The sequence below is a fragment of the Hemiscyllium ocellatum genome, chromosome 12 (assembly GCF_020745735.1).
Source record: "Hemiscyllium ocellatum isolate sHemOce1 chromosome 12, sHemOce1.pat.X.cur, whole genome shotgun sequence".
In the NCBI taxonomy this organism is placed as follows: domain Eukaryota; kingdom Metazoa; phylum Chordata; class Chondrichthyes; order Orectolobiformes; family Hemiscylliidae; genus Hemiscyllium; species Hemiscyllium ocellatum.
In genome coordinates, this window is record NC_083412.1 from 56,597,386 (window position 1) to 56,621,996 (window position 24,611).

Below are 24,611 nucleotides of genomic sequence, written 5' to 3' on the forward strand. Positions count from 1 at the left end.
AGGGATTTAGTCATTGTAGAGGACTGATAGATACAAACAATAAAATGCTTGGTGCACTGGGTAAGTCAATGTTCAATTGCAAAATGCACAAATCAGTTCAGCACTGAGAGAGCATGGAACCCTGAGTACTGCTTAGGTCTTTTCCTTTCACCATGGTTACATTTATTGAACTGATCTTGATTTTACCAATGGATGAAGGTTCTCTCAGCTTCCATGAACACTGCAGCAATAGAAGCTCAGTCTGCTGTCATTTAATCTTTGTATGCTGCCACAGTAGCTCAAGGTACTGCCATCATGGTTCTAAGTATCAGTGTACAAAGGTATACACAGTATTTAACAACACTCCTGCAAACAGTTTGTCTATATGCACCAACAGACAGCCCTTTAAGTGCCTCATTTTCACCCTTCCAGCAACTAGTCCAAGTTTTTACGGTAAAAAGTGAGGTCTGCAGATGCTGGAGATCAGAGCTGAAAATGTGTTGCTGGTTAAAGCACAGCAGGTTAGGCAGCATCCAAGGAACAGGAAATTCGACGTTTCGGGCCACAGCCCTTCCTGATGAAGAGCTCTGGCCCGAAACGTCGAATTTCCTGTTCCTTGGATGCTGCCTAACCTGCTGTGCTTTAACCAGCAACACATTTTCAGCCAAGTTTTTACAGTGTCTTTCGGTTGTATTCAATGTTAAGATTAAGCCCAGTTTAGGCAACCCATTTTTTGGAACAGCTGTGCAGAGGCCGAAAAGCCAGTTATAATTAGTTCAGTTTCTGTAGACATTTGCAAATTGAAACAACTGTGGAAAATACCAAACATTTGTGGAACTGTACAAACAACAAGAACAAGAAAAAAATCAAGCCAATGATCATCCTTTTATAGAATCACAGAGTCTCTGCAAGTGTGGAAGCAGGCAATTTGGCCCATAGAGTTCACACCAACCCTCTGAAGAGCATCGCACCTAGACCCATTCCTCTACCCTATCCCTGTATTTTCCATGGCCAATTCAATGAACCTGGACATCTTTGGACTGTGGGAGGAAGCCCATGCAGACACGGGGTGAATATGCAAAGACGGACAGTCACCCAATGCTGGAATCTAATCTGGGTCCCTGATGCTGTGAGGCAGCAGTGCCAACCGCTGAGCCACCATACCGCCCAAATAGTGCTGGTGGTAGAGAAGCCCTTCAAGTTGCTTAATGTATGTTCAAAAATGCAAGGTTAGAAGAGGGCCTTATTTGGTATGTAATATTCCAAAATAGCAGCATTCGGTCAACTCAACGACTGATTGACTGCCAGCTCTGTATACCTCTGAAGTTGTAAGCTACACCCAAACTACAGGTGCTACTGTACTCAATTTCATGCTCTATGATTATGTAATGCCCATCGAAAATAAGTATATAGATTCTAGCTAACTTATGTATAGTTCACATCTTCTGTTTACGTATCTTATCATAAACAAGTAATTTCACATAATACAATAGCATTTAATGCACAAAAGATAGATGGGTAAAAGGATTGTTTTCCTTGTCTCAAATTTAAATTAACCAATCAGAATTAATTTTTCATAAATTTCAATATCTAAATAGATAATTCAGAGGCAGCAAGTCTTACTTGAATTAGTTATCTCTTCTGAAGGCACTCCAGGGATTTGCATTTGTGATTCTTCCTGATTACTTTGCTTGCTTTGAATTCCAGTTCCCCTTGAAGTTGAAGCTGAACTGTTCCTAGTATTTTAATAAAAGGAGCTGTCAAAACAGATCAACAAACTAATATTCAGACAACAGAAAGGAGGACTCCACAGTCACTGGGATAACTATTCTGCAGTTTCATTTTTTGTTGTACAAAAATAGAAACTGTTGGAAAAACTCAGCAGGTCTGGCAGCATCTGTGGAGAGAAATCAGAATTAACATTTTGGATCCAGTGATCCTTCCTCAGTCACTGGACCTGAAAGTTAACTCTGATTTCTCTCCACAGATCCTGCCAGACTTGTTGAGCTTTTCCAGGAATTTCTGTTTTTGTTTCTGATTTACAGCATCTGCAGTTCTTTTGGTTTTTATTCATTTTTTGCTGTTTTTTGTTTCTTATAGATTTTACTATTTATGCATCAACAGCAGATTTAAAAAGTTTCAATGCTTTAATTAATACTACAGAGAATATCAATGCATAATAAACTTCCAGACCCTCCAGATACTATATCAAGTTGATAGAAGTAACCAAAATTTTCAGACTATGAGAAAACAATCAAACCCTTAAAAAATAAATTGGTGGATATTCACTTTAAACACAATATGAGTACAAGATATGGGAGCAAAACTAGGCCATTCAGCCCATTGAGTGTCCTCTGCTATTAAATATGTTTTTCAACCCCATTCTCCATGTGATCTTTAATCCTCTTACACTCAATTACTTGGCCTCCACAACCTTCTGTAGCAATGAGTTGCACAGATGTACCACGATTTAGCTAAAGAGATTGCTCCTCATCTCAGTTCTATAGGATCATCTCTCCACTGTGTGGCTGTTCCCTCAGGTTCCAGTCTCTCCTAATAGTGGAAAGATCCTTTCCACATCCACTTTATCCAATCCTCTTGGTATTCAGTTGGTTTCACTAATATACTCCCATTCTTCTAAACTCCATTGAGTACAGACCCAGAGTTCTCATGAAGACAAGATCTTCATCCCCAAATCATTCTTGTAAACCTCCTCTGGACCCCTTTGAAGGACAGCACATTCTTCCTTAGATAGAGAACCCAAAACTGCTTACAATATTCCAAATATGGTCTGACCAGAGCTTTATATAGCCTCAGCAGTACAGCTCTTGTATGCTAGCCCTCTTGAAATGAAAGTGAATATTGCATTTGCCTTCCTAACTGCCAAATGAACCTGCATGTTAACTTTAAAATAATCCTGAACTAGGAGTCTCAAATTGCTTGTGCTTCAGATTTCTGAAGCCTTTCTCTATTTAGAGAATAGTCTACATCTCTATTCTTTCTACCAAAATGCACAATCTCAAAATTGTCCAAACTGTATTCTATCTGCCACTTCTTTGCTCACTATCCTAGCCTGTCCAAGTCTTTCAGCAACCTTCTCACCTCCTAACATTACCTGTCTAATCACCTATCTTTGTCATCTGCAAAATTAGCAAAATGCCCCCAGTTCCTTTGTCCAGACTGTTAATGTAAAATGTGAATGGTCATGGTGCCAAAGCTGGCCACGACTAAACTCTACGAAGTCACCAGCCACTATCCTGAAAAAGATCCCTTTATCCCTATTCACTGTCATCTAGTAATCAACCAATCCTCTACCCATGCCAGTACCTTGCCCCTAACACTGTTGATTCTTACCTTCATCAGCAGCCTCTTGTGCGGCACCTTGCTGAAGGCCTACTGGAAATACAAATAAACCATGTCTCCTGGCTCCTCAAAGAATTCTAATAGATTTGTCAGGCATGACATCCTTTTGACAAAGCCACGCTGACTCAGCCATTTTTCTTAACCATGCGTTTCCACAATCTCATCCTTAATAACAGGCTGTAAACTCTTACCAAGGACCAAGGTCAGGCCAACCAGGCTACAATTTCCCATCTTCTGCCTTTCTCCATTCTTAAGCGGGGGTATTACATTTGCCATTTTCCAGTCCTCTAGACCCAGTGATTCCTCAAAGATCGCCACCAATACTTCCACAATCTCCTCAGCTATCTCCTTCCAAACCTTGAAGTGTAGCCCACCCTTTCTGAGTGATTTATCCACCTTCAGACCTTCATAACCTTGTTAGGTTCACCTTCCAATCAACTCTGGTTAGCTCCTCCCTCATTTCTTTACAATTGCCTTTATTCAATTGTATCACTATTCCATCTAATTTAAGCTTCTACCTCTCAAACTACACGATGACTTCTATCATATTACCTTTACTTTAAGTTCCCTAATCAAATCTGCCTCAATATACATCACCAAATGCAGAATTCCCTGTTCTCTAGTGGGCTGTATCACAAGCTGCTCCAAAAAACTATCTCACAGACATTCCATAAATCCCTTCTCTCAGGATCTGCTACCAACCTGATTTTCCCTGTCCGTCTGTGTACTGAAGTTCCCCATGATTTCTTACATACTTTTTCTATCTCTTGATTTATTTTCTATCCCATATCCTAACAACTGCTAGGTGGCCTGCACATTAACTTCCATCAAAGTCTTTTTTTCCTTTTGCGGTTCCTCAAATTTACCCACGCAGATTCTACATCTTCTGACCTACATCATTTCTTGCTGTTCATTTAATTTCATTTCTTATTAACAAAGCAACCCTATGCCCTCTGCCCACCCATCTCTCCTTTCAACAGGAAGTGTATCTTTGTACACTTAGTTCTCATTCAAGTCTCTGATACCCACAGAACTGTACCCACCAATTTCAATCTGTTACAAGCTCATTTATGTTGTTTTGTACACTGCACACATTTAAGTACAACACACTCCATTCTGCATTGACCATCACCTTTCTCATAGTTGCTCTCTTGCTGATTGTGTCTGAAATTAAGATTCCTAACCCTTTTCAGACTCCCTTTCCTATTACTTGTTCTGGAAATTTTAAGAACCTCTCTAAGCATCTTTAATAACTTCTCTCACATGTAAGTAACCATTCAAAACACTGCAATTTTTCAGCATAAGCAGAAACAGAAATGTAAACAATATGATAAGCATAAACATAAAAATGGAAAATTAACAAACTTATACTAAGCTAGCTAGATCAGTAATATAGTTACCATTCATCAGTGAAGTCCAGCTTGATTGTGCTAGTAGTGGTTCCCTCTGTACTATAGTGCAAACTAAGAACTGGTTCAGCACCCACTGTTTTAATGTTGGAATTATCATTACCACTACCTGCAAAGAGATGTAAAGTTCACATTAGCAAAGCTCAAATTATGAGGACTCACAAAAAAATTCTATTATGGCAAAAGAAAGATAAAATACCTCATAACCCTTCCCTCCCCCGACTAAACTGTAGGTCAAATTTATAATTCCAGAATGACCCAGATAAATCAAACTAATGAATGGATTTCAACAATTTGAACAGTGAGAATTCAAAAACCTTTTTCAAAAATATTTCAGGAATGAAACCAGGAAACAGAAGAACCCCTGTCACATATTGAAAAATATTTACATGATAAATGTCAAATTTATTAAAGGTTCAAAGATTTAATTTAGTTGCTTGTTGAATATAAAATCCTATTTATTAATTCAGTTTTAATTTCTACATGTTCCTCACCAGTACATTCTTACAAAGAAAAATGTGAAAATAAGCGAAGGTATCAAATATAGAAAGATTTGTTTTGTGGTGATGCAAACAATATATCATTTAAATTTAAATATTCTGAGAAATGTTTATTGCTTATTGAAGTGGCAAGTTCTTTGAAAGACTGCGCAAGTTTCTCCAGGATTTGGAGAAGGAACCCACAGTTATAATTGCTGGCATAACATTAGGAGAATTATGAGAATCATCTGAAGTCAGGTATCTAAATACCAAATTAAATTTAAATATTAGATGGGCCCTCTCCAAGAAAAAGCAGATTTTTTTGATCACTCACTATAGCTAGGAAGCAACATACTGACAGTCTTCAGAAAAGAAAATAACTAAAATACTTATTCTAAATACAAAATTTCAAATAAGTAAAACTTAATTCATACATGTCCAGGCTCCTGGCACTGTCAACAGATTATCCACCAAGCCAGTACTTGCTCTGGAAACTAAATTTTCCCAACTTAGTGGGCATACATATTAGTCCCAAAGAAACCTATTTTTCTGTAAGTAGCAACACAAAATTACGTGATGACATAGCACAGCAGGAAGCCATTTGTTCCATCATGCCAGTGCATTCCAGATAATAAAATGCTGCCCCATTTGCAAAAGAAAACTCCTAACTCATTTGGCAAATACATTAAAATTGTCTCTTTTGGGGTAAAGACTCAAAGAAAGAAGGAAAAGAAGGCAAGAAGTGGAAATTGAAACACTGGTTGCTTCTTACAGTATGCTGCAGAATGGGACAGGTGGGGAATAAAAGAAAGAGGAGCTGTTGTATGGGACTGCCGTGATGCTAGATTTATACTTGTACTGATATAAAGACAGTTGATCTAATTAAAAATGTCAGTCTCTATTAAATCAAGAAAACATACTTTTAGGATAACAATTTAACTGAGTTGATACTTAGATGGAAAATCAGTGCACTTTTTTTTGGTGGGGGAGGGGTGGTTGCATTGATTTGTTATGGTATGAAACCAAGTGCAAGCATCTCAAACTGCCATGACGCCTTTTCTTCCTTAGGTTTTTCATACAAAAAGTGAAACTGACAGATAACCGAAATTTAAAGCAAGTGATAATCATGGAGTAAGTACTGGTAGTGGGGGCATAGGAGGGGAAGGGATGGACAATGTGAAGTCGACAGGGTTGCAGGACGCTGTCGTTGAAGATGATCAGAGGCAATGGGGGTGGTCAGAGACACTGATAGATAATGGACTGGCCAGTGGAGATCTGGGGTTGTGTGATAGGGGATGTTTACAGGGTAAGATCCATGAGGACCATGAGGAAATGCTCCTACTCATCCTGACCTGCAGACATTGTTGAAAATGATTCAATGTACTGATCCAGCCCCTTTACATTTCTTTTCACTTGGAGTGTTTCTGGAGGTCCAGGAAACCTGGTGAATTATAAGTGAAGGCATATAGGTCCCTTAAAAGATTTTTAAAATCAACCCACCTCCTGAGAACAAACTTCCTTTGTGCCATCCTACTTAAAGCTGGAAGTGGGTAAGTAGGAATGTGGTTTGAAACTTAACATTCTAAACTGATCCAAAACCACCAGTTTTGGTATTAAAGTTAAACTCAATGCTTCTTAACGTGCAAGTGAATTAATCACTTCAAATCTACTTTCGTTTGAATTTACTCAAGTCACAGACACATCAGGTGAAAAAATATTTTTAATAAAATCTTGAAATACAACATTGATAATTGAGAATTTTAAATAGATATTAAAGCAAAGCGAATACACAAACATTGGAAACCAGAAATTCAAACTGAAAATTAAGATATGCAGGAAATGCACTGCAAGTCAGTCACATCTAACATTAAAGCTTTGGTTCTGATAAAAGATTACACACCAGAAATATCGCACACTGTTTATCAATACTAATTAGCAGTAGTTTGTTCTGTTTTTCCTTTTATTTTAGTTACTTCAATGCTCTCATGCCTCCTATTCCTTACTTGAACCGATCCATGCTTAGTGGTACTTTTGTTTCCTGTTTTACACCTTGCATCAATTTAGTCTCTCACAGACATATGTTATATATAATCAGCCCTGAGTTCATGATCTAAAATGGCTGTTTTCTAATGCCTCATTTGCAAATTTATTTCTGCTGTTTTCAAATTCCTTCATGGCCTCATCCCTTGCTTCCTACGTAGACATCTCAAGGTTCACAAGTCTCTAGAAATTCTACATTTCTCTACTCTAGGTTCTTGGTGCAGCCTAAAATTCCTGTGACCCATCATCACTGACTATACCATGAAGCTTTGCTTCAAACTCTGGAATTTCCTTTCTACACCTCTTTGCCTCTCCAAGGCCTTCTTTAAAACCTTAACCACTGCTATAAAGATAAGAAATCAAAATAATTTTATCTTGCATAGAAGGCCAAATTCAAAAATGGAACAACAATTTACGCAATCATGAACGGAGAATGCTGATTGGTTGACATTGAAATGCAGCAGGAACTATTAATCATTAGTCTTAGTCAACTGATTAAATTTAAATCAGTTAAGTTCACTTGTATTGTCAGGGCATTAGGATGGAAATGCAGCAGAGATTTGTGTTATCCAGCATCCAACCCTCATTCAAAAATTTGCAATCCATGGACATATTCATTTTGTCTGCAATGGACAGGAGTTTGCGTATAAATAAACATCACTACAGCACACAAATATATCACACCGTGAACCTGACTGATAACCTTAAGTTGTTGCCAGTGTAATTCTTAACACAATCAAGCTTATTTAGGAAGCACAGTTCAGTAGCAGAATTCCATCTAATGCCAGTTGTTATATTCTAAGTTTTGCAAGTACAGGCCAGTTGAAAATGGTCAACATGCTGTCCACTGATTGCAGTCAAAAGGACAAGTTACTTTCCAGTGTCCACCAGTCATTGGAACTTCTGACTTATGTACCTGGCATCTCATCAGCACTAAGACCCATATACCATATTATAAATTACTTTAATAACCCCATTTTAAAAAGAAACTACTCTTACTAACCTTTAAGTTATCCTTCCTAAAATATGTCTTTTTGGCTTGATGTTGATTTGTGTCAGATTTTGCTTATGCAAAGTACATTGGGGCAATTTCCACAGTATTGGACCGATAATATTTTTAAAATGTTGTTATGTTTAGTAAGATACATATATCAAGATTCCAACTTTCAATGAGACCCAGAGTCTGCTGAGAGAAAGTTTCAGTGTAGTAAAATGTTTTTTTATAAAACAAAAGGAAGTTTTTTTTTTAAAAAACAAGTGGTTGATTTACATTAAATAGCCAGCACATTATTGACCCCTGTTTTTCAGTTGGAAAATAGTTTAAACAAAAAGAATGAAGTTTTTATTTGTTATCATTAAGATGAGCATTAATTGTGGTTAACCAAAAACACGTTGGACTGATCACATTGATGTGGTTAGGTACCCTTAACGTTGCAATTAAGACCCATAAGTAGGGCAACAGAGAGTAGATCACTTTGTGTCAGATTCAATTTATAACTGATCTATGGGATAATACCAAAACCATGTGCAAAAATTTGAATTATATACTTACGTTTTAAAAGATTTAATAAGTGAAGTATAATTAGGAATATTGATTGCAAATGCTATGTAGATTTTAAAGCAAAGTCTAATTATATCAGAATATCTGAATCAGACAGCAAGTAAAAATAAATCAAGATTTTGAAAGGGGAAATTTATTCTATGTCCATTTAAATAAAATGGTTTAGAGTGACAGAAATTTGCCACAATTGAAACTAGTAAATTAGTAACAAAAAGAAAGGAAGGAAATAAAATTCTTCAGACAATAGATGAAATCATGGAGGAGTTAAAGAAGAAATATGTGCTTGTACACATATCTCTTACTGCACGCACCCTGTTGCTCATCAAGTGACATGGATCCAAGCTGTTTGTTTACCACAGAAGAAGGGGAATCTGAAACAAAAATTAGATTTAACTTAAAAATTAAATTGCACTTTTGTGATCATCTTTCCCCAAAGCAAAAAAAAGTCATAAATCTGTGAATACCTTTGCTTAAAAATAACAATTTTGCAAGCTGGTGAGATACGGCAGGTTTCATGCTTAAAACGTAATTAATGTAAGCAAGAACAATGAATCAACAAAACTACTTGTTTTCTCAGATGTAAAACAATTAATTTCACAACGAGGGCAATAAATTTCAGTTTTCAAATGATTCTACTATTTCATGTAAATAGCTGCTTTACGACTGAATATTTTGCATTTAACCTACTTCCAAGTAGAAACCTAAGTTACAAGCTCAGCTAGCACATCTAACTGCATTATAACTCATCAAACATGACTGACAGGAGAGAGGAAGAAAAATGTATTGGATTTTTGCTCCTTAATGATATCTAGTTATGCCAACGAAAAATGTGTAAATGGGGACAGGATTGTTGCCACCTGTTATGGACTGACCAAACACACTCAAAATAAATATTAGGAAGATATTCTAGGCCCAAACCTTTTTTTTAATTTTAAGGGTAAGTGTAATGCATTGCATTCCTCTGTCAAAATGCTTAACAAGATAATATATAAATTAATTACTGTTGCAATATAGTAACATTCTATAAACACATGTTTGGCAAATGCAAATTCAACAAAGTAATAGTCTCATATGCAATTCTAGTAGGAAGAAGAAAAACACAGCTTTTAACTGTAACAGAGTGAGGAATGCGAACTTCCACATCCAGCTTCAACACCCAGAAAACTAAAACTAAAAAAATCCTAGTTCTGTGGGAGCTTGACCCCCACCCATTCAATAGCTGCTTCTATTGTTCCAATTTTAAAACACTCCAAGGCCTCTCAAGCTCTTTATGCTATCGGCTTTGAGTGGACAGTTCATCACTTCCGTCTCAACCTTTCATCATAGATAAAAAACTTAAAATTTACAAAATACGCCTCTCATAGCCATAGTATCATCACACCACCTGGATTCACACATGAAGAATGGATATCTGCTTGACACAGTGGAAGGCAAATGATTTGTTAAAAGATTAGATTAGATTCCCTGCAGTGTGGAAACAGGCCGTTCAGCCCAATCAGTCCACACCGACCTTCCGAAGAACAACCCACTCAGACCCATTTCCCTCTGAATGATGCATCTAACACTTTGGTCAATTTAGCACGGCCAATTCACCTAACCTGCACATCTTTGTGACTGTGGGAGGAAACCGGAGCACCCAGAGAAAACCCACACAGATACAGGAAGAATGTGCAAACTTCACACAACGACAGTTGCCTGAGGCTGGAATTGAACCTGGGACCCTGGTGCTGTGAAGCAGCAGTGCTAACCACTGAGCCTCTGTGCTGCACCGTTTCCAAAAGGTGATGAGAGATTTAAGATAGGAATTTTATAAAAGATTCTAAAGATTAGGACTGAAGCACCTTAAGAGTCTGCTCACCATAAAGGTTGCATTGACTTCCTCTATGACTGCATATATGTCAATTCTTTTCTGTATTTTGATAAATTTTTTGTTTAAAATTGACTCCAGTCAAAATGATCTAAACTCCTGATAAACTAAATTTGAGGCTATATGATTAGTTTAATCTTTTGTTATATTAAAAAAGTGATAGAACATACATTCTGGTGTATTTAGATAAAACAATTTGGTTCACTTCTACCTTTTCTTCCAACAACTAAAATCATTTTACTTCAGAGTCTCACAGCAAATTATCAAATTAAATATCACAATTCCCAGGCCTACCATGTTCTCAATTGCTGAGAACCTTCCTCAGCAATCCCCTACTCTTGCATACTACAGGTTTTTTCATCTGGCAGTTGAAATAGAAACAAAAGAAAACCTTCAAAGTTTCCCAGTTACTGACAGGTGCCCTATCCCAAAGATTGGATGAGATCTTCAAGCAAAAACTAAGACTGAGTTAAATTCTTAATTTGTTTGTGAGACTCTCTTTAGTCCAGCACTAATGATATGACTTTTTACACACCTAGTCGATAAATTAGCTCTGTGAAACTAAATTTTTGTTAATCCTTTCATTAACATTGATTATTTAAAAGTTAAGCTATTAAAAAATAGTATGTGTCTGTTCCAAGGGGTTACCACAGTTTCAGCTATTTTATATACCTCATTTTACTTGAATGTACATTGCAGATGCTTAAATTGTTTGATACATATTACCGTCTATTAATAAGATGATCTAGGCCTGTAAAATTATAGTGTAATCTCTCTTGCTAGGAATTTCCAATGAAACCACAAAAGTATAGTAGTTTTGTGCCCTGGATTTATAATCCAGGGAATTAAAGTTAAAACGCAAGGGTTAAATTATCCCAGTTTGAAGTCACCTAAAAACCAATAAAAAAAACAACCATGAAGCTATCAAATGTTTATAAGAATCTGGTTCACTAATATCCTTTAAGGAAGGAAAGCTGCTATTTTTCTGGTTCATGCTTGACTCCTCCACTAATGTTGCTGACTATTGTACACTCTCTTGAATTTACTTAAAAAGGCACTCAGTTGAATAAAGCCAAATAGTGAGAGGCAAGAAATCACAGGCTAGCCTTGCTAGTAATAATTCCATTTCAAGAATAAATTTTAATAACCAAAACTGTAAACTCTGCAGGTTGCAAACCAGAAAACAGTTTTAGGATGATGTGAAACTACAACCATATCATGAGGAAAACAGTTTCACTTTGTACTGATTTCACACTTATGAAAATGGTGCCTAAACCAACAGGCAGGTTTTCCAATCTGGCAATAGACTAAAATGTTGCTCAATAGTTGGTTGGAATCTGGGTCTGAGCAAACAAGTGCTCCACAAGTTTCAGGCAGACATGAAATTGTTTCTCATCATTCCGAATATGCAATCTGGGCTTGTGTACTTGATAACAAACGTTGGCCTTCCCTGCCCCCTACCTCACTCCAGTCATTTTGTAGACTGATGACTACATCTGCAAAATTACATCAAGGTACAATTTTTAAATCAACAATTTAAATTTATAATACTAGAGCATAACAGATAAAGCAAATTAGATTGAAGTAAGTCCAAAATAAAGCATACTAGATTCACTCCAAATGAAGTTGTACAATTATTTCAATCTAAATCACTTTTGGATATGCAGTGGAATTTTCTCAAACTCTTCAAGGTGGGCTTGGGGGCAGGCAAATTGTGGAAATTGATGCCAGGTTAGGATCTTAATTCAATTCTAGCCCCTTCTGGTTATCCGAGCAGTCAGTTGGGAGTGCAGCAGGAAAATCCTTTGGCTGAGGGATGAAGCCAATTCAGAGTTAAAAACATCATTTGGAGTGGTTTTGCACATTGACTGTCCTAACAGCATAGTGTTCCATGCTATGTCTGGGTTAGAGAAGGTGAGTGCAAAGGGACAGGAGTTTTTTTAAAAAAGTCACATGTGGGACATGGCATCATTGTCTGTCCCTAGTTGCTCTTGAGAAACCATAAGGAGTAGAGAAACCAGCCCCTTGATATTCCTCCACTATTGAACACTATCACAGCTAATCTTGTCTTAGCTTTAGCTTCACTTTCCTGTCTGTCATCCATAACTCTTCAACCTATTACTAATTAAAAATCTATCTTCGCCTTAAAATTTATTCAGTATCCTGGCATCCATCACATTGAGGTAATGCATTCTACAGATTCACAACACAAAAATAATTTCTCATCTGCTACCCCTTAACCTAAAACTATGAACTTTCATCTTACATTTTCCCATGTGATGAAATATCCTATATACATTTACATTGTTAATCCACTTTAGCTTCTTAAGTACCTCAACATGATCTACTCTCATTCTTCTGAACTCCACACAGGATTAGCCTAAACTGCTCAAACTCTGTTCATAAGGCAAACCCCTCATCTCTGGAATGAATCTAATGGATAAGGAGAGAAGGTAGTGGTGAGTTACTTGATAGAACAGAATCCCTATAATGCAGAAAAGGGCTGTTTGACCCATTGAGTCTCCACCAACCTTCTGAAGAGCATTCCACCCAGACCCCTCATTCACCATAGCTAATCTATTTGGCCTTCACAACCCTGGACAATATGTGGCAATTTACCACAGCCAATTTACTAAGGTGCACTTTTTGGACTGTGGAAAGAAACCAGAACACCAGGCAGAAATCTACACATACACCGGGAGAACATGCAAATTTCACACAGTCACCCAAAGCTGGAACATAACTTGGGTGCCTGGTATTGAGAGGCAGCAGTGCTCATCACTGTGCCACCACACTGCCCCAGTCAACGCATAGACCTATGATGCCATTAGGGAGAGAATTTCAGGATTTTGACTAAGCGACAGTGAAGGAACTAGGTAGAAACAATGACTGCAGATGCTGGAAACCAGATTCTGGATTAATGGTGCTTGAAGAGCACAGCAGTTCAGGCAGCATCCGAGCAGCAGTAAAATCGACATTTTGGGCAAAAGCCCTTCATCAGGAATAAAGGCAGAGAGCCTGAAGGGTGGAGAGATAAGCTAGAGGAGGGTGGGGTTGGGGAGAAAGTAGCATAGAGTACAATAGGTAGATGGGGGTGATAGGTCAGGGAGGAGGGTGGAGTGGATAGGTAGAAAAGAAGATAGGCAGGTAGGACAAGGCATGGGGACATTGCTGAGCTAGAAGTTTGGAACTAGGGTGAGCTGGGGGAAGGGGAAATGAGGAGATTGTTGAAGTCCACATTGATGCCCTGAGGTTGAAGTGTTCTGAGGCGGAAGATGATGCATTTTTCCTCCAAGCGTCTGGTGGTGAGGGAGCGGCGGTGAAGGAGGCCCAGGACCTCCATGTCCTCGGCAGAGTGGGAGGGGGAGTTGAAATGTTGGGCCATAGGGCGGTGTGGTTGATTGGTGCAGGTGTCCCAGAGATGTTCCCTAAAGCGCTCTGCTAGGTGGCGTCCAGTCTCCCCAATGTAGAGAAGACCGTATTGGGAGCAACGGATACAATAAATGATATTGGTGGATGTGCAGGTAAAACATTGATGGATGTGGTTGGCTCCTTTGGGGCCTTGGATGGAGGTGGGGAGGTGGTGTGGGCGCAGGTTTTGCAATTCCTGTGGTGGCAGGGGAGGGTGCCAGGATGGGAGGGTGGGTTGTAGGGGGGCGTGGACCTGACCAGGTAGTCACGGAGGGAACAGTCTTTGCGGAAGGCGGTAAGGGGTGGGGAGAGGGAAATATATCCCCGGTGATGGGGTCTTTTTGGTGGTGGCGGAAATGTCGGCAGATGATTTGGTTTATGCGAAGGTTGGTAGGGTGGAAGGTGAGCACCAGGGGGCGTTCTGTCCTTGTTCCAGTTGGAGGGGTGGGGTCTGAGGGCAGAGGTGCAGGATGAGAACGAGATGCATTGGAGGGCATCTTTAACCATGTGGGAAGAGAAATTGCGGTCTCTGAAGGAGGAGGCCATCTCGTGTATTTTGTGGTGGAACTGGTCCTCCTGGGAGCAGATACGGCGGAGGCGGAGGAATACGGGATGGGAAGAGGTGTAATCCATGTAGCTGTGGGAGTCGGTGGGTTTGTAAACAATGTCAGTGTCAAGTCGGTCATCATTAATGGAGATGGAGAGGTCCAGGAAGGGGAGGGAGGTGTCAGAAATGGTCCAGGTAAATTTAAGGTCAGGGTGGAATGTGTTGGTGAAGTTGATGAATTGCTCAACCTCCCCGCGGGAGCACGAGGTGGCGCCAATGCAGTCATCAATGTAGCGGAGGAAGAGGTAGGGAGTGGTGCCGGTGTAATTACGGAAGATTAACTGTTCTACATAGCCAACAAAGAGACAGGCATAGCTGGGGCCCATATTGCGCCCATGGCTACCCCTTTGGTCTGGCGGGAGTGGGAGGATTTGAAGAAGAATTTGTTAAGGGCGAGAACCAGTTCGGCCAAACGAACGAGTGTGTCGGTGGAAGGGTACTGTTGGGGACGTCGGGAAAGGATAAAACGGAGGACTTGGAGGCCCTGGTCATGACGGATGGAGGTGTAGAGGGATTGGATATCCATGGTGAAGATGAGGTGTTGGGGGCCGGGGAAACGGACGTCTTGGAGGAGGTGGAGGGCGTGTGTGGTGTCTCGAATGTATGTGGGGAGTTCCTGGACTGGGGGGAGGATAGGACAATTTCGAGATAGGTAGAAATGAGTTCAGTGGGGCAGGAGCATGCTGAGACAATGCGTCGGCCAGGGCGGTCAGGATTGTGGATCTTGGGAAGGAGGTAGAACCGGGCAGTGCGGGGTTCCGAGACTATGAGGTTGGAAGCTGTGGTTGGGAGATCTCCTGAGGTGATGAGGTTCTGTATGGTCTGGGAGATGATGGTTTGCTGATGGGGGGGTGGGGTCATGGTCAAGGGAGCAGTAGGAAGAGGTGTCCTCAAGTTGGTGTTTGGCTTCAGCAGTGTAGAGGTCAGTGCGCCAGACTACTACTGCGCCCCCTTTATCTGCTAGCTTGATGATGAAGTCAGGATTGGAGCAGAGGGATTGGAGGGCTGCACGTTGTGAGGGTGAGAGGTTGGAGTGGGGGAGGGAGGTAGACAGTGAAGAAACTACAATTGCTTTCCAAATCAGGCTGCAGGATTCCTAACTCCTGACCTGTTCTTATAGCTACTGTATTCACAGGAAAGAGTCCAGGTCAGTTTCTGGTCAACTGTAATCCTAGGATATTGATAGCTGAGGATTCAGTGATGGTACAGCCGCTGAATGTCACAGGGCAGTACTTCGATTCTCTCTGATTGGGGATGGTCATTGCTTGGCATTTGTGTGGTGCAAATGTTAAATGCCACATTTCAATCCAAGCCTGGATATTGCCAACAGGTCTTGCTGCATTTGGACATGGACTGCTTCATTATCTGATGAATCACAAATAGTATTAAACATTGCACAATCAGTGAACATCTCTATTCGTGACTTTATGCTGGAGGAAGGCCATTGTTGTAGCAGCTGAAGATGGTTTGGCCTAGTGGTTAGCACTGCTGCCTCACATCATCAGAGACTTGGGTTCAATTCCCGCCACACTGATTGTGTGGAGTTTGCACATTCTCCCAGTGTCTGCATGGGTTTCCTCCGGATGCTCTGGTTTCCTCCCACAGTCCAAAAATGTGCAGGTTAGGTGAATTGGCCATGTTAAATTGCCCGTAGTGTTAGGTGAAGGGGTAAATGTAAGGGAATGGGTCTGGGTGGGTTGCGTTTCAGCAGGTCAGTGTGGACTTGTTGGGCCGAAGGACCTGTTTCCACACTAAGTAATCTAATCTAATCTAATCTAAGACACTACCAAGAAAATCCTGTAGAGATGTCCTGGAGTGAAGACGACTGACCACCCACAACCACAGTCATCTTCCTATGTGCCAGGTATGACTCCAACCAGTGAAGAATCATCCCATGGATTCCCATTGGCTACTGTTTTCCTCGGGCTCCTTGATGCCACGCTCAGTTGAATGTGGCCTCGATATCAAGGGCTGTGACTCTCACATCACCTTTGGAACTCAATTCTTTTGTTCATCTTTCAGTCATAAGACCATAAGACATTGGTTTAATTTCTGCTCCTTTCAGCCCATTGCATCTGCTCCACCTTTCAATCATGACAGATTGGTTTTTCGATCCTATTTTCCTGCTTTCTCCCTGTAACCTTTGATCCCCTTGGCAATCAAGAACTTATCTATCTCTGTTTTAAATATACTTAATGATCTGGCCTCCACAGATTCACCATTCTCTCGCTAAAGAGGTTTTTCCTTATCTCCATTCTAAAGGGTCATCCCTTTACTCTAATGCTGTCCCCTGACAAAGGAAACATGTTCCCAATGCCCACTCTGTATTCTGTAAGTTTCAATCAGATCCCATTCCATCCTGTTAAACTCCGTTGAATATAGTCCCACATTCCTCATGAGCAGTGCTCTGAAAGCTAGTGCTTCCAAATGGTGTTGTGTGATTTTTAACTTTGTTCCTCATATTAAGCCTTTCATTCCTGGGATCATTCTCATAAACCTCCTCTGGACCAGCTCCAGGGCCAATACATCCTTGCTGAGGTTTGGGGCCTAAAACTGCCCATAATACTCTAAATGTGGTCTGACCAGAGCCTTATAAAGCTTCAGAAGTACGACCCTGCTTTTATATTCCAGTCCTCGCAAGATGAATGACAACATTATATTTGCCTTCCTAACTACTGACTCAACCTGCAAGTTTACCTGAAGAGAAACCTAGACTAGGACTCCCTTGTCCATTTGCACTTCAGATTTATGAACTTTCTCCCCATTTAGAAAATTGTCCATTCCTCTATTCTTCCTACCAAACTGTATGACATTGTATTTCATCTGCCAATTCCTTGCCCACTCTCCTAACCAAAAGTCTTTCTGCAGCCTCCCCTTCTCCTCAATATTACCTGCCCCTCCACCTATCTTTGTACCACCTGCAAACCTAGCCAGAATGCCCTCAGCTCCTTCATCCAGATCATTAAATGTATAAAGTGAAAAATTGTGGTTCCAACACAGACCCTTGTGGAACACAACTAGTCACCAGCTTCCTTCTGCCATAGAGCTGATCTTCTGTCCATGCTAGTACATTGCCTCATAGTCTTCTGTGCAGCACCTTATCAAAGCCTTCTGGAAGTCCAGATAGATAATGTCCATTTGCTCTCCATGGTCTCCATGGTCTAACCTGCTCATTATCTCCTCAAAAGAATTCCAACAGATTTATCAGGCATGACCTAACATTGATGAAACCATGCTGACTTTGCCCTATTTTACCATGTATTTCCAAGTATTCAGAGATCTCTTCCTTCACCACAGACTCCAAAATCTTACAAACGACTGAGGTCAGGCTAATCGACCGACAATTTCTTGTCTTTTTCCTGACTTCCTTCATAAATGGGGAGGGTTCCATTAGAAATTTATCCAGACTTTTCAGTTTTCCTAGCATCCTTGGTGATGGCCACCATACTCATCTCTGCCTCTCGACTCACTTGAAGTGTTGGGATATTACGTGTCTTCCACCAAGAAGACTGATGCAAAGTATTTGTTTAGTTCCTCAGCCATTTCTTTGTTCCCCATTACTACATTTTCAGTGTCACTTTCCAGTGGTCTAATGTCCACTTCTTGCCTCTCTTTTGCCCTTTATATATATAAAGAAACTCTTGCATTTTTAAAAAAAATCTTACTCCCTCCATATTTCTTTCTTCATTGTTCTCTGTTGGTTTTTGTAGGCTTCCCAATCCTCTGGCATCCCACTCCCCTTTGCCACATTATTTGTTTTCTCTTTTGCTTTTATGCTGTGCTTGACTTACGTGGTCAGCCTTGGTTGCCTCATCCTCCCTCTCGTATGCTTCCTTTTCCTTGGGATGAATTTTTGCTGTATCTCTCAGATTACTCCCAGAAACTATTCTGTTTCACTGTCTTTCCTGCAAGGCTCCTCTCCTAGTCAATTCTGTTCAGCTCCTCCCTCGTGCCTATGTGGTTGCCTTTATTCAACTATAATACCATTACATCTGATTCCACCTTCTCCATCTCAAATAGCAGGGTAAATTCTATTATATTATGGCCACTGCTTCTGAAGGGTGCCTTCACCTTAAGCTCCCTTATCAAGTCTGTCTCATTGCACAACACTAAGCCTGGCTTAAGGGTATGGCCAGTTCTGCAGCACAAGTTGTCGACCCTTGCATTCCACATTGCGTCCTCCAAATGTGGTTCAACATGGAGGAGTACAGGGTCATCAGCTGAGTGAAGACATTACATTGGAATTAGGAGGTTTCCTTGTCCAGAGTCAATGTTGAGGGCAACATCGGGGCAACTCCCTCCCAATTGTATAGCACTGTGCAGCAACCTTTCCAAGGTCTGTCCTGGCAGTGGCCCAAGACATATCTAGGTATGAAATGTAAGACACTGACTGCAAAGTATGATTCTGTGACTATGACTATGTCAGCATGTTGCTCGACTAGTCTGTGAAATAGCTCTACTAGTTAGGCACCAGCCCTAACTGGTAATAGGGAAGATTTTGCAGGGTCAACAGGGCTTTTTCTTTTGCTGTTCTTGTTTCCAGTGGTCGATGCCAGATGTCAAGTGACTTACTGGACCATTTCAGAGGGGAGGTGAGAATCAACTGCACATGCTGGTGTCTGGAGTCACATATAGACCAGAGCAAATAAGGATGCTCTATTTCCTTCCCTGATAGACATAAGTGAACTTTCTGACAATTGGCAGTAGTTTCATGGTCATTAAACTCCTAATTCTAATTATGAATTGAACTAAAATCCCACCACCTACCCTGCTGGGATTTGAACCAGAGTCCCCACAACATTACATGAGTTTCTCGATAATAATTTTGCAATAATATCACGATACTATCATTCCCCCTCTTCAGCGATCCTTACAATATGTAAAGGCTTCAGTCTGAACAGCTCCATTTATGCCAAATGAGAGGCTGCAGTTAAAACAATGCCTCTGAGAGAAGATTTTACGACTTGAAAATCAGTAACCTGTTCAGCATTTCACTCACCATCAGCTGCACTACCTTGTTATTAGGTTTAAGAGCAGCATAGGGACATCTTATGCCACTCCATGATTTACTTCTTTGAAGGGTGAAGTGCAAGGGGCAATTGACTATGTTCCTGCTGATGCTGAAACATGACCCAGAGTATCCAGTGCTTTCTCCTAAGCCAGATGCCTTTTGAGATGTTGGGATCTTAATTGGTTTGCTCTGTGAAAGAGCAATTGAGTGGGTCCATTAATTAAGAAATCAGATTTTCAATATGAAAATGGTACCTCCAGTGCACCTGTCTAAGGCTTCCTCTCAGATTTCTCTATTACACATTTCAAACATTACACACCACTTGCAAAAACATATCGTTTTCATTTTAGAGCAGTAATAAGAAGAGTAAGTGATAGTGAAGATCACTCACAGCAAGAACACAGTAGAACGCTAAGACCCAGTATAGAGATGAACAGATCAGCAGTTCAGCCTCACAGACAGCATACACATGATGGAATTGGTCTAAAATTAAGCTTGAAGGAATTTATCATTCATTGAAATAACCTTGAGCAGTACCACAGCACAGTGATTAAATGGTGGTATCGGGAATCACATGAATGAAAAAAACAGCACGATAAATTACAAATGGAAAGGTAATTGTAATCTAGAATTACATTGAAGGTGTAGTCCGGTAATCTTATAACCACATGAAGAGTGTCAAATTAAACAGAAGGACACAAAGTTAAGTTTGTTGCCGCTTATGAATATAGGCATAACAAGAGGAATGGATTTAGATTCTTTGGCATTCAGACCAATTCAGAGATAACAACAGCGTTTATAGGATGGAGGCCATCACCTGACAAAGTTAAGACAATGGCCCAGGTAAGTGGTGTAATCACTCGTGTAAAAGTCCAGTACTTAGACCACAATTTTTGACAAAAAGGGGATGAATTACACAAGTAACCATGATGTGGAGGTGCAGGTGTTGGACTGGGGTGGACAAAGTTAAATATCACAACACCAGGTTATAGTCCAACAGGTTTATTTGGAAGTACAAACTTTTGGAGCACTGCTCATTCGTCAGGTAGCTAACGGAGTAGGATCATAGAACACAGAATAGAAAAGAACATAGTGTAATACACTGATGCAATATACTGAACAAACCTAGATTGCAGAGGCCGATAGCCTCAACTAGGACCTTAGGTTCCTGTCACACTACAGGTGAGCCCACTACACTATACACTCTCTCACACACACACACTTACATACTCACATGGACCCTCTCTTGTACACACACGGGCTTATATTCCATCATATTCACGCATATGCTCTAGAGTTGGGATTTGAACTACTGGCATGTAGGGTTTTGTTTGCATCTCTGACTGGGTTTATTAATCAGCTTGTAAGCATTTCTGATAGCCATGGGAATTTATTTTTAAAAACAACAGAGAGAGATAGTTCTTGGGGGCTAATGTGAATTTGTTTTCATTGTTTGATGGTAAAAGCTGTCCCAAAGTAAACTGTTCTGCATAATGCACTCAGTTTAGAAGGTCAGAGATAGATTTCTTTTTCTTTTGAATAGAGTAAATGCTAGTAATTTGAAAAAAAAGCTTTCAAGTTTTAGTTTGACAGTTTTGCAGAAGACTTGGCTAAAGCTGGATAAAAACCAGTTGGTCAACAAAACGTGATGGTTTAGAACTGTTTAAACATAGCGTACTTCAAACTAAACAGCCTAATTTTTAATCAAAACTTCTTTTCTGGAACCTTCAATCTGGAAGGAGTTATTTGAAGCCAAGAACTAATAACCTCAGTTGCATGAAGATTCAAGGATGAAGTTCAGTTTTAATAAGTGAAATATTTGTGAAAATAAACCCTATATGAGAGACAGAGAAGGGAATTTCTCTCTGGTGAGAGTACTGTAAAAGCATTCTGTTGGCATTAATGGAACTGAACCATGAATTTTTAAATCTTTAAATTTGTGCTATATGCAAATACCTTTGTTTATTGTTTCTTTCGTATAATAGACTTGTTTTATTGTTAAACTGGAATGGCAGTATTGTGTGCTTGTGTATTAATTAAAGGTGACCTTGTTAAAAACAACAAAAAAAATCTATTAAGCCAGATTTCAGTGAGGGATCAGACTTGGCCAGGGATGTCAGCAGCTAGGATTGTAACAGTACACAATCGAAAATAATTGGCAGATAAAGCCATAATATCAAGAAAATAAAATGAGGGCAGGACTAGTGGAAACAGCGCCCAACTTAGAACACTATTAGGAGCACCTATTGTTTTGCTAGTGTTCTCATCACTCAGATCAAGTATTTTACAAGATGGAATACAGAATGTTCTACCAGAGAATATTACAATTAAAAGTCTAGATAATCTAATAGTATTGATGATATAATTTCCCTGATATTATAATCATAATAACAGAGTATCTTGTTTATACTATTTGGGGTCAACATTTTCACTATTACTCGAATATGTATAGTAGTTCAAATAATTCAAATTTATCATCAGCAATTTTTCAAAAACTGGTGCAATGATGATATGATGGATTGCTTATTTAAATTGGCAAATGTTTTTCATGCAATTACCTAACATCTCTACTTCAGTTTCAAACTGTGGTTCTCAAAACCCTTACTACAGTATTCCTTAGTCTTATTCCTTAGTTAGTTAGTTCATATTTTGACGAAGGTTAGCTACCTTTTATATCCTGATTGAGCAACCTGGTACCAATAGCAAATTTTATTTCGCAGGTACCTGGTTTATAGCTTAAGTCATCAGCCAAAAGTTTTCTGAATAAAGTATCATTATAAAAGTGGAATACAGTGATTCAAAACCTTTATGTCCCCTTTTCCATGTTCCCTGAAAGCCACCAACTTATAAAAATCGCCCGTGAGGCCCAAGTGCTCACCACTGCCTTTACTTAGGCTGACTCTTAGCTTATAGCTGAGAGGTTAGACAATGAAGGTTACGTACATTTTGTGTCAGGCATTACAAACTGATAATATCCCATTCAACCAAATTACTTTACGCTTCCATGGATAGTAATCAGAAGCTAATCCCTGACTGACTTTCCCTTTCCAGCAAAGGGGCACTATTGGATGAAATCTCCCCAGCTGAGTGTAGCTCCAGCCCAAGATCATGAAGTTCACCTGCAGGATCACTTAGCTTATAGCTGAGAGGTTAGACAATGAAGGTTACGTACATTTTGTGTCAGGCATTACAAACTGATAATATCCCATTCAACCAAATTACTTTACGCTTCCATGGATAGTAATCAGAAGCTAATCCCTGACTGACTTTCCCTTTCCAGCAAAGGGGCACTATTGGATGAAATCTCCCCAGCTGAGTGTAGCTCCAGCCCAAGATCATGAAGTTCACCTGCAGGATCCATATTATGATACTATGAGGTAAAATAACTCGGGTAACAGCCAAAGGTTTTCCAAAGTATAATTTTCTGATTTCAGTTCTCAAGCTCTTTATTAATCAGCTGGTTGACTTGTGAATGAGGGGAACAGACAGGAGATTCTGTGCTCGTGATTGGGACTCCTGGATGGTATGTTGCCTCCCAGGTGCCAGGGTCAGGGATGTCTCAGATTGAGTCTACAGAATTCTTAAGGGGGAGGAAAAGCAGCCAGAGGTCTTGGTACACATTGGTACCAATGACCTAGATAGGAAAAGGGATGACCTGAAAAGAGAACACAGGGAGTTAGGCTAGAAGCTAAAAGGCAGGACGAGCAGAGTAGCAATCTCAGGATTGCTGCTGGTGCCACGGGCTGGTGAGACTAAGAACAGAGAGCGAGTGCAGATGAACATGTTGCTGCAGGGTAAGTTTAGGAGAGAAAGCATCAGCTATGTGGATCATTGGAATACCTTCGGGGGAAGTGGGACCTGTATAAGGAGGGGTTGCACCTGAACGGGAGACGCACCAATATCCTGGGCAGGACGTGTACTAGAGCTCTTTGGGAGGGTTTGAACTAGTTTGGCAGAGGGTTGGGAACTGGAGTTATGGATCAAAGAATGGAATAGCTCGTGAACAGCCAGATACGGCATACAGAGAGTTTGTGAGGAGGGATAGACAGAAGGGCTTATGCTCGAAACGTCGAATTCTCTATTCCTGAGATGCTGCCTAACCTGCTGTGCTTTGACCAGCAACACATTTGCAGCTGTGATCTCCAGCATCTGCAGACCTCATTTTTTACTAGACAGTTGATAGAGCAAAGTTATAGCCAATGTGATGGGTTGAAGTGTGTCTATTTTAACGCAAGAAGTATCAGGAATGTGGAGGAGAGGCATTGTTAATCGGGGAGAATACCACAGCAGCAGAAAGGGAGGTCAACAAGGAGAGTTTTATCTACAGAATCCATATAAGTGGAAGTCAGAAACACAAAAGGAGCAGTCACTTTATTAGGAGTTTTCTACAGGCCCCACAATATCAACAGAGACATGGAGGAGCAGAATGGGAGGCAGATTCTGGAAAGGTGGAGAAGTAACAGGGTTGTTGTCATGGGCGACTCAATTTCCCTAATATTGACTGGAACCTCCTTAGTTCAAATATTTTGATTGGAGCAGATTTTGTCAGGTGCATCCAGAAAGGAATCCTGATTCAATATGTAGGTAGGCCAACTAGAGGGGAGGCCATATTGGATTGGTGCTAGGCAACAAACCAGGGCGGGTATCAGATGTCTCAGTGGAAGAGCATTTCAGTCATAGTGATCACAGCCCCCTGACCTTCATGGACAGGGACAGGAGCAGATGGTATGCAAAAGTATTCAATTAAGGGAAGGTGAATTACAATGCTATTAGGCAGGAATTGGGGTGCCTAAATTATGAACAAGTATTCTCAAGAAAATGCATGACAGAAATGTGGAGGCTGTTTAGGGAGCACTTGCTAATACTGCTGGATAGGCATGTCCC

The 24,611-nt window shown here is 40.2% G+C and overlaps 1 protein-coding gene across 4 annotated transcripts in view; it reads right to left on the reverse strand.

The window, feature by feature from the left end:
* The window catches only part of dcaf6 (ddb1 and cul4 associated factor 6), a 223,016-nt gene that overhangs the window by 77,574 nt on the left and 120,831 nt on the right, over positions 1-24,611 (reverse strand). For 3 of the 4 annotated variants that reach the window (XM_060833572.1, XM_060833571.1, XM_060833570.1), the window contains 3 exons: positions 9,143-9,202; positions 4,743-4,860; positions 1,603-1,715 (listed from right to left, as the gene is read on the reverse strand). In XM_060833572.1, coding sequence (XP_060689555.1) covers positions 1,603-1,715; positions 4,743-4,860; positions 9,143-9,202 — 291 coding nt within the window. The remainder of the gene's footprint in view (positions 1-1,602; positions 1,716-4,742; positions 4,861-9,142; positions 9,203-24,611) is intronic. The other variant, XM_060833573.1, reaches the window with a different exon arrangement.